The sequence below is a fragment of the Camellia sinensis genome, chromosome 2 (genome assembly GCF_055761805.1).
Source record: "Camellia sinensis isolate YWXY chromosome 2, ASM5576180v1, whole genome shotgun sequence".
NCBI classification, from domain to species: domain Eukaryota; kingdom Viridiplantae; phylum Streptophyta; class Magnoliopsida; order Ericales; family Theaceae; genus Camellia; species Camellia sinensis.
This window is the reverse complement of record NC_138962.1, coordinates 204,029,262-204,039,471: the sequence shown is the minus strand read 5'-3', so window position 1 is coordinate 204,039,471 and position 10,210 is coordinate 204,029,262. Positions and strand designations below refer to the sequence as shown.

At 31.1% G+C, this 10,210-nt stretch overlaps 1 protein-coding gene across 1 annotated transcript; it reads right to left on the bottom strand.

Moving 5' to 3' along the window:
* Window positions 1-6,255: 6,255 nt before the first annotated feature.
* On the bottom strand, window positions 6,256-9,410 carry LOC145819380 (uncharacterized). The gene is made up of 4 exons (XM_082913364.1): window positions 8,696-9,410; window positions 8,395-8,578; window positions 7,180-8,008; window positions 6,256-6,774 (listed from the first exon to the last, which is right to left on the bottom strand). Exons 1-4 carry the CDS (start codon window positions 9,408-9,410, stop codon window positions 6,256-6,258), a joined length of 2,247 nt encoding a protein of 748 aa, XP_082769490.1.
* Between the last annotated feature and the right edge of the window lie 800 nt (window positions 9,411-10,210).

Here is a 10,210-nt window from a genome sequence, read left to right as displayed (position 1 = left end):
ACGATTTTTTTATTTTAATATTCAATCAGACTATTTGAATATATGTAACTCATAATAAGATTTTTTTTCTTTTAAAAAAATAAAAAATATTAATGGTTTTCGTAATTTGTTTTAAAAAATTAGGACTTAATCATAGAGTTACACATATTAGATTAATTTTTTTAATGATTTATATGTTCAACGAATCCTATAATATAAATTATTCAATTTGTTTAATTTTCTACTCTATTCACTTCGGAAAAGAAAAACAACCCCGGTTGGTAGCTCGAAAATTCGTGGGTCGAATGGGTCGAAAGATCAAAACGATGTCGTTTTGATCTTTGTATTTATTTATTTATTTTTTTTTTTCAGCAGAAGGAAGAAGAAGACGCGGGGAGGAGGAAGGAGGAGGAGGGGAGGGGAGGAGAGGAAGAGAAGGAGGGGGAGGGGAGAGGAGGGGAGGGGGCCAACAAACTCGGGGCTGAGGCAGGGGCGGAGGTGTGGTGGTGAGGCAGAGGCAGAGGCGGAGCTGCGGCGAGGACGGCGAGGCGACGAGGACGGCGAGGCGACGAGGACGACGAGGCGACGGAGCTGCGGTGAGGACGGCGAGGCGACGAGGACGTCGGCAGAACCAGCACCCCGTCTCCCTCTCTTCTCCTTCTCCTCTCTTCTCTCCCTCTCTTCGAATTCGACCCAAATTTCGACCCACGAAATTCGAGCACCCACCCATTTTTGAAAGAAAAATCTTTGTTATAATAATAATTTTAAATAATATTTAATTAATTGAAATGAAAATCGAAAGCCACTAAATTAGAACAAAATTAAAACAAATACTACCATAAAATCCAAAAAATAAATTTGAAAAAAAAAAAAAAAACCTGTGCAAGTCGCCTCCGTGCCTTGCACGGTCTAATTAACTAGTATATGTATTACTTTTCTTTTCACGATAGCACTCCCTCTCTTTCATAATCTGTTTTATTCTCACCCTATTTTGAGAAGTATGAAAAAAAAAAAAGGTCAATTTTTTTGAATTTTACTAAAAAAATATATAGAAATATAAAAAAATAATGTGATTTAAATAAATTAATAAGTTAATAAATTAACTTTTTTTTTTTTTTTTTATGATTGTAAAAATAGCCTATGTTTTATAATGGGATATTTTGAAAATATAATTAAAAATTAATTTTTTAATTTTTTTTATGTCAAAAGTGATACAATTCAAAATGAGTATAAGTCAACGTTTAAATTTTTTAAAAATTCTGAAATGACCCCAATATTTCGTACGGACAATTTAGTCAATACAATCGGCCAACCTTTGTTTGTGGGTCTACATCACGTCCAGAAATTAAATTGTCTACCAACTGCATCTAGAAAGGTTTGTGCTAAAATAAATTAGAAGTGATTGCTTGGAATACCCTATAGAAAATAAAAAAATAAAAAGTTATTTTAAAAAAAGGCAAGAGGCGGGAAAAATACCGAAATGTCCTTTTTTTTTTTTCTTTATTTATTTATTTATTTTTATTTTTTCCGGATAACTAGGGCACATAACTGCGCACGTAATTTCTAACCTCGCAATTTTCAAAACATTGTCCCACATTACGGGTGGAAAAGAATCAAAAAAATAAAATAAAATAAAATTTTCCAACAAAAGCAATCCACACAGCGCCGGCAGAACCATATCGATACGAATTGCATGCCAGTATGACAATGGATAAAATTGTCATTTTATTAATTTATATAATATTTTAATATATATTATTTTATAAAAAGTCAAAAAATTATTCCAAAAAATTATCACTTTGCTTGGTTAAAATTTTTCAAAAACACTTTTTAGAAAATTATACTTTCTTATTTTTCGTATTTTTTATTTTTATTGAATTTTTTTTAATATTTTAAGTAATTTTTTTAATTTTTAGACCTACCTAACATAAATATACCTAAAAAGTAAAAAAATTATGAAAAAAATCTTTTAAAAACTCACTAAATACAAAAAAAAAAAACGAAAATTCAATATATTTTTTATATTTTTATGTATTTATTAATTTTTTGAAATATTTTTTCACAATTTTTTTACCTTTTTAGATACATCTAAAAAAGTGAAAAAAAATGTTTAAAATTTTAAAAATATTTACTAAAAATAAAAAAACACGAAAATCAAAAAACTTAATTTTCAAAAAACTTAAACCAAACATTTTTTTTCCTCCACTTTTTTATTCAAAAAATCAAAAAGTACACTTATATATAGTTTATTCCAAACAATTTTTTAAAGTTATCAACACAATTGTTGACAATATAATAACTATATATATATATATATATATATATATTATATTCAATGTTATTTTAATTATTTTTAGTAAAAGTCAATGTATAAAAAAGTAAAATAAATTCTAAGAATTTTTTTTTTGTTATTGTTTATTATTTATTATTTTTATAATTTTAATATCTACATTTTTTATATTCATAAATTTTAGGATGAAGCACCAATGAATCTCAAAATGTGATTTTATATACTGTTTAGTCCCCTATTTTTTCTTATAAATCCAAAGGGCTTATTAAAGCGAAAATTATACAAAAGGACAGTCATTTACATGTTTGAGTTCAACTTTTTAAAGATAAAGTGGATTTTTCCAAATATAAAATTACATATTTGGATAATCCGCGCTATAGAGACATGTTTGATTGACAGAATTAGAGCATGTGATTAAGATTATTAATCCGTGGACCTAATAATCCTGTGTTTATTTTGAAATTTTGTTTCAGGATTATTAATTCAATGGATAATTAATCCAACAAATTTGTAGGATTATTAGTAATTGGGTAGGGGTGAGATTATATATCATAAGTTGGGAAATAAAATAAAAAGACTTTTACCTTCATATATTTTTTTATCCAATGCAAATCAAACAATGGACCAGAGGATAATTTATCATATTAATCCAATTAGATAGTGAATACTACACTAATTTAATGGGATTATTAATACATTCACTATTAGTCTTGTAAATCAAATATGGTCTAGAGGTTTTGGATTTTTTCTCCTACAACAAATCCCACATTACGAACAAAAACGTAACACTCCAATAGCGTAACAGTCCAATAGCATAACAATCCAGTATAACACACAAAAATATTAAAAAATTTCTTAGTGTATTTTTTCCAAACATAATACTCAGAGTTTGAAATTATATATTTGCCCAAAGCTTTCTAAGAAATTTTTGTAGTTCTTTTAAAATGGTTTGAAAATTTTCATATCTTTTTTCTAGAGTATTACATTAGAGTGTTACATTTGGGAAAAGTACACTAAAAACTTTTTTTATGTGTCACATTGGAGTGTTACACTAAAGATTTTTTTTTTTTTTTTTTTTTTTTTTTTTTTTTTTAATGTTACCTTTGGGAAAAGTACACTAAGAATTTTTTTTTGAATGCTACATTGGAGTGTTACAGTTTGAAATTATACATTTGTCCAAAATTAACTAAATAGTTTTTGTACTCCTTTTGAAATGTTTGAAGAATCTCACATCTTTTTGGAATGTTGGAAGGATCCCATATTTCAAGTCATTTTTGTACTTTTTTTGAAATATTTTTCAAATAAAAAAGATTCTCACATAAAAACATATCTAAAATTTGATTCTTATAATTTGTGTATCTTACCTTTCTAACGCAAAACAAAACAAAACAAAAAAAAAGAGAAGAAAACATAATAAAAATAAAGGTATAATCATAAATTTAATTTTTAAATCATATATTTAATCTATCTTTCCAAAATCATGGAACTAATTAGATTATAAGAAAATTCTTAGGATTAAACAGATTATCATTCCCCAAGATGGGATTTATAAATAAATTTTCTTATATTTTAATATATTTATGATATTACGGTTCAATTCTGATTTACTCGTATTTGAATTAGTAAGTCGTTTGCCCAGTCACTTTTTCAATTTGCTCACCAATCTAATTTTTAAAAAATCATTGGAAATACCATAAAAATAAACAATAATAAAAATATATATATAAATTAAAAATTGTAAATGGGAATTGTGTTTTTTTTTTTTTTGGTCTCATTTGCACTGTTAGTTTTCAATTTTGCTTTTTAGTTCTCAACCCAGACCCTTATGGATAGCTTAAAAGTGTTTGTCATGAAAATTGAAATGAACCGAATATGCATTCTAGGTTTGACTTTTTCTAACGTTATGATCAATTTCAATTGATACACATGATTTGTAAACAAATATGAATACCTAGAGTTTACTTTGCACAAGCGAATTCAATGTCATCCTAGTTATGTGTGGATCATTCATTCCTCCTTATATTATTTATTATATGTTTGTGCCTATTATGTTAGATTTTATTATTTTCATGATATTATTTATAATATATTTCTTACCACACAAAATATATATATACTAACGTATGCCCGTGCCTAAAGGCATGGTATAAATAATTTTAAGATTAAAATGTAGTTATAATTTATACGTATTATGTTGAAATTTATAAAGTTTGTGTCATTTTTTGTTAAAGATACTGAAAAAATATAGTGAAATATTTTTCTTCTTAAAGAACTTATAACAATTTTGCTTGTATTACACGCTCTACAAAACTCAAATAAAATAACAACTCTCCCTAATCTTAATGCAAATTAAGAAACAAACATATAAGATTTAAAGTTATATTGCATATCAAAATATAAAAGGCAGTAAAAAAAAGTGTAAACACTGTATAAAAAACAGAAATAAAGTTATACTGTCATACACTAGAAGGGTAGGTTAAAACTTTACAAAAAGTGGGTTAAAGCTTTACAAAAGATGTATGCTTTACAAAAGATGTGTCACTAACATGTCATACACCAAAAATTATATTGTCATACACCAAAAATATGTATGCTTTACAAAAGATGAGTCAATAACATGTCTTCAAATATGCGTTTGCCCAAACTTCCTCCACATTACTTTCCAAAAAGTCTTTGTATCAACTTTTATATATCCCCAATGAGGAATATGTACAACAATCTGGTAATTTGTGGAAACAAAAAAAATATAAATTAGTACATTTGTTGGAAATATACATGTAAAAATACTTTCAAATTGAAATTACCTTATTACATCCCCATCGAAGCAAGGTAGTCGTATTTCTCCTTTTAAGCTCCATGGATTTTTCGGTCCAATCTACAAAAGTCCAAATTTCAAATTATTATTAAATTGAAATTTTTTAAAAAGTTATATAATCAACATAAATAAATCTTACGTGGTTACCTTCTAAAAAACGTCATTTAATCTGCATAGAATACTACAGCAATACTTAAGAATAAACAATATTTGTAGTAGAATCCAAATTATCTTTAGGGAGGAGAATACTTATACGATCAAAGGATATACATCTAGACAATGCCACATATAATTGCCCATGGCTGAACACTGGTATACGCAAATCAACCCCAACAAATTTCACAGATTGTCCTTGAGATTTATTAATGGTCAAGGCATATGCCAATCAGACTGGAAATTGACGTCTTGTCATTTGGAAAGGCATTTCTGAAAAAGATGGTGTCAAAGATATCCTTGGTATGAATGCCAAATTGCCAAACTTTTCTCCAGTTAAAATTTGAGCTTCAATTATGCGAGTGCCGCACCTAGTAACCATCAATCTTGTACCATTACATAGTCCATCTTTCGGTGCAATGTTTCTCAACAATATTATAGGACAACCCACTTTCAACTCTAACTTAAAAGTTGGCAACGCATGAGGATCCAATGAATTTAAATATTCATTAGGATATCTATTTGTAATGGTAGGATCAATTTCATTATCTTCAGACATTTTATCTGCTGCAAGATAAGTATATAATCTCCTTGGAAAGATATTCAACGCAGTAGTATTAATGTCACTGACATCATCGTTACGCGCAGACAGAATTGTGCGTTCAGTTAAAAATGTTGGGGTTGACGTCTCTATCATATTCAATTGTGGATAAACTGTAGAGAGTAATTCATTCAAATCTTGACATTTGTGTATTGTTGATGGAAGGTTAACGATTTCTTGAGGATTGGTCCCAATCTAAAAAAAAGTGAAATCAATAAAAAAGTAAGTGTAAACACAATTTATTAATTTAAAATTTATATAATACAGGTTAAAGTAGTGTTACCTCCATCAAAAAATTTGCAAAATTAGCATTTTCATGGCCTTCATGATTCAAGCGCATATTCAAATCCAAAGTCAAGATATATATATATATGCTTCCATAGAACAGAGTGTCTTAATGATGCATTCACAATTTGCTCACGAACTCCTTTGGGTATAACTGGTAAGATTTGTCGAAAGTCTCCTCCAAGAACAATAGTAATACCCCCCAAATGGCTTTTCACTCTTACAAATATCCCTCAATGTACGATCAACCGCCTCAACACAATGTCTATGTTGCATAGGAACTACATCCCAAATTATGAGTTTTGTTTCTCTAAATAACTCAGCTTGTAATGATTGTTTGCTAAACCCACAAAGTGAATTTTCCAATACATTTAACGGAATGGAAAATGTTGAATGTGCAGTGCGACCTCCTACCAGTAACAGTGATGCAATTCCAGACGAAGCCACAGTAACAACGATATGCCCAAGGCTACGACATTTTAATGCAATCGTATTGTATAGAAATGTTTTCCCTGTTCCTGCACCCCCATTCAGAAAGAAAACAGTTCCTTTATTTTGGAAAACTGAAGAAGTGATTGTATTATAAGCATTCCGCTGTCCATTATTGAGACAATCAATAGTAATTTGTGGATCTTCATGTTGTGCCTTACTCTGCAGTTGTTGATGTTCAACTATCAATCGATTACCAACTACTGCACTCCAATTTGCAGTAGGTTATGGCATGGGTGGGAAGTCAATTAAACTTTTGCCTGATTCATGAAGCATTTGATCCAAAAGATGGAGACCATAATCTTCAATTTGAGCCTCAGTTGGTTTAGAAATGACAAACAATGTACAAATCTTAAGTACAAGATCATCACATATATGCGTTGAAAATTGATTCCATAATGCACATGGATTTAGTGGAGAACACTAGGTGAGAATAATACTAAACAATCTCCTCAATTGATATCCAGTTTTTATGACTGCAGCCTCTTTCAAGCATTGTATCCATTCTTCATCATCTTCTAAAAGCCCCCTTGCAACACATGCTAATTTAAATGTATCATGCACAACATTATCGACCGTGCGTAAAGACTGAAACGACTTTGGTCCTTTGACAACGGTTAGTAACAAACGTAGATAAAATCTTTCGCCACAATTAGGGCTAGCAAAGTACATTCTACCAATTGCATATCCCCTTTCTCTTGATTTCCATCTCTTTTCTGACTTGAGCGAAACAAAATGTTGTGGAAATTCTTGATAAGTGAATGGACATTCATTTTCACTGGCAGCACAATATGCAAAGAAGCCAGTAAGAGTTGACATTTGTTGACCAGCTCTAGATTGAATCATTTGTAATAACTCTTCTGGGTTAAAAACAACACGATGCATTCCAAGTAAATGAAGTGCCAGTCGTACAACTGTTGGCATCTTTGCATGCAAAGGATGACCAAATATTCGCCAAGAAGCTTCTGGAGGTCCAATATACCTTGCATCGAGATATTGTTGAATCTCATTTATCATTCCTAACACCATCATTGTACAATCATAACCCTTATAAATGTACTTATGTATATACTTGACTCCTCTCATTCCGGCACAAACTTCCACATTTATATGACAGTTGAAAAGTTTTGAAAGATATGCATTGTATGGTACGACATCCCTGTTATCAACTTCTTGCCCTCTCACAGTATGTACTTGACCATTATTGCGATGACGATAGATAGGGTATCCATCTTGATCCATAGTTGTTATTTCTGTGAAAGCTCGAGGGTATCTCTTAGTGCATCTACCATTTTCCACACATGGTGCTTGCGGATTTCGAGCACCACATGGACCATGTACCATACAACATTTGATAGTTTCAAAAAGCATAGGATTATCTTTTGGGTCTGAAATTCTGCACAGACCAATTTGTCTACTTGAGCACATGTCCGAATTTTGTTTGGACTCTTGAGAAATAAAAGTGCATGCATATGAGGGAGGCCTCGTTTTTGAAATTCAATTGTAAAAACATGTGCAACTTTATTTCCAAACACTTTACTTGTTTCTATCTCCTTCATCAAACATTTTCTCTTCAACTCAAAAATACGGGCAATTAAATCAGGACGATCAATAGGTTTTTGATATGGTAATAATGCTGAAGTAATTTCTGGCCAATTGGGATTTGCAGTCATGGTAAGAAAAATATCTGGGTGTTGGTTGTATCGTGTGATAGCCATTGAATCTTGAAAGATTTCAAACATATGTCTAGGACTACCAGTAAATGAAGATGGCAAAACAAACCTTTGACCAATTTGTCCAGGTCGCACATAATCTGGATCCATATCTGACAACTCTTGGTAAAGCTCAGCCCGAAGTTTCCCTTGATTAAGCTTGTAGTATGTCAATCGATTTTGCTCAGTTGCAGCCCAAGCATCTACCAAAAACTCTTGAAATAGTTTCCCACCTCTCAAAATTGTTGAATACTCTGTGGGTCGTTCAAACAAATGATAACTATAAAAATTCATTTGAGTAAGTCGATCTGTTGAAGGTCGACCATACTGAACATTCCACAATTTCAACTCAGGTTCCCATCCAAGCTCACCATATGGAAATAATAGAACATAATGTAATGGCAAGTATGCTGGGTGACATTCATTAATTTGCATCAACTCATTATTTCCTCGGAAATGTAAAATAATATCTCTCATTCCATTTACCTCTGTTCCATCACCTGGTATTACAATTGCAATCTCATCTGTAGTTGGTAGGTTATACCGACGTCGATCAGTTGTTGAACTGTAATGAAGATGAGCAGGTAGATTGTGTCCTACCGAGTCTAATTGATGTAAAATGGCATGAGCCTGGCGATATTTATCTACAAATGCATTGACTTGCAATAAACTATCCTGAATAGTTTTGAGAACATCCCTTCTCAAGTTAGGATTTCTACGATTACGAATTTCTAAAGCTGAATAAGGGTCATAGATATACAGCTGAGCATAACTCGCATCCTGCCCTGGTTGTGGTTGTAGTGATCCTGTTTGATGTCGTAATTCCCCATGAATTGTGAATGATGTAGGGCCCCTTCCACTGAGTACTCTAGGATTTAATGTAGCACCAAGACTCGTAAAAGCATTGGCTGCATTGTACACTTGAGTATAACTTCGAAAGGATTTTGATTGATCATTATTCCCATCATACAATGCCTGAAGTGGTGGAGGGGGTGTAATAAGTAAAGGTAGCCTAATCTTTCCTTCCAAACAGCAAGTTCCAAATAAGGGACGCTTTATAGATGATTTTGTCAATTTTTCATCCATCCAATGTAAGGCTGAACAATAAGGACATAATACATCCATCTTGCCAAGATAATGGCGGCAAGAATCTTTGTGTGCCCGGGCCTCAATTGATATACTCGTAGGCAAATCTTCTAATTCATCATCAGTACATAGATCTTGTTGAAAAAATCGATTTATAGGAGTAGACCTACGAATATTTGTGTATAAATAAGATTTTGTAAAACAAAACGGTATGAGTAAAAGTATGTATTTCAAGATTAGACATAGTAGTGTACCGATTTCTTTGTGAATTTGAAGATGTGCTTGGCATAAAAAACGAACATGTAGAATGATGGGTAACCATTGTTCGTTTTTGTGCCGACTGAGAATCTTCAGTTATTGTTTCCCACTCCAAGTGAGTGCGATCGCGACGAATTGGTGTTAAAGAATGTTGTCTTAGTTGAACACATTCTTCTAATCCCTCTTGCTCTCGTTGCAAGCATTGAAATTCAATTTTTTCACGCTCTCGCCGTGCCCGTTAGGCCAATGTAGCTTTTGATATTACATTGTCATTTTGTGCCTAAAAAGAAAATATTTTATCATTGAAGCAAAAGATGTGAATATTTTGTGCTTAAAATGAAACTATCTTCTTATTTCTTCCCTTTCTCTTAATTTTGTTTTCTATTTTATTTGTTTTATACCTTTAATAGTGTTATCTTTTTTTCTTATTTCTTCCCTTTCTATCTTCTTATTTCTTCCCTTTCCCTTTCTTTGTTTTCTATTTTATATATTAAATAAGAATTAAAAACCTATCTTATTTAGTTTCTCCTTTCTTTATATAT

Coding starts and splice junctions, on each gene's coding strand:
- LOC145819380 (XM_082913364.1), bottom strand. CDS start 9,410: ATGGATGAAAAATTGACAAAATCATCTATAAAGCGTCCCTTATTTGGA. Junction 8,009..8,394: donor CCTGGACAAATTGGTCAAAG/GTTTGTTTTGCC, acceptor TGGTCTGTGCAG/AATTTCAGACCCAAAAGATA. Junction 6,775..7,179: donor CTTTACGCACGGTCGATAAT/GTTGTGCATGAT, acceptor CAACAACTGCAG/AGTAAGGCACAACATGAAGA.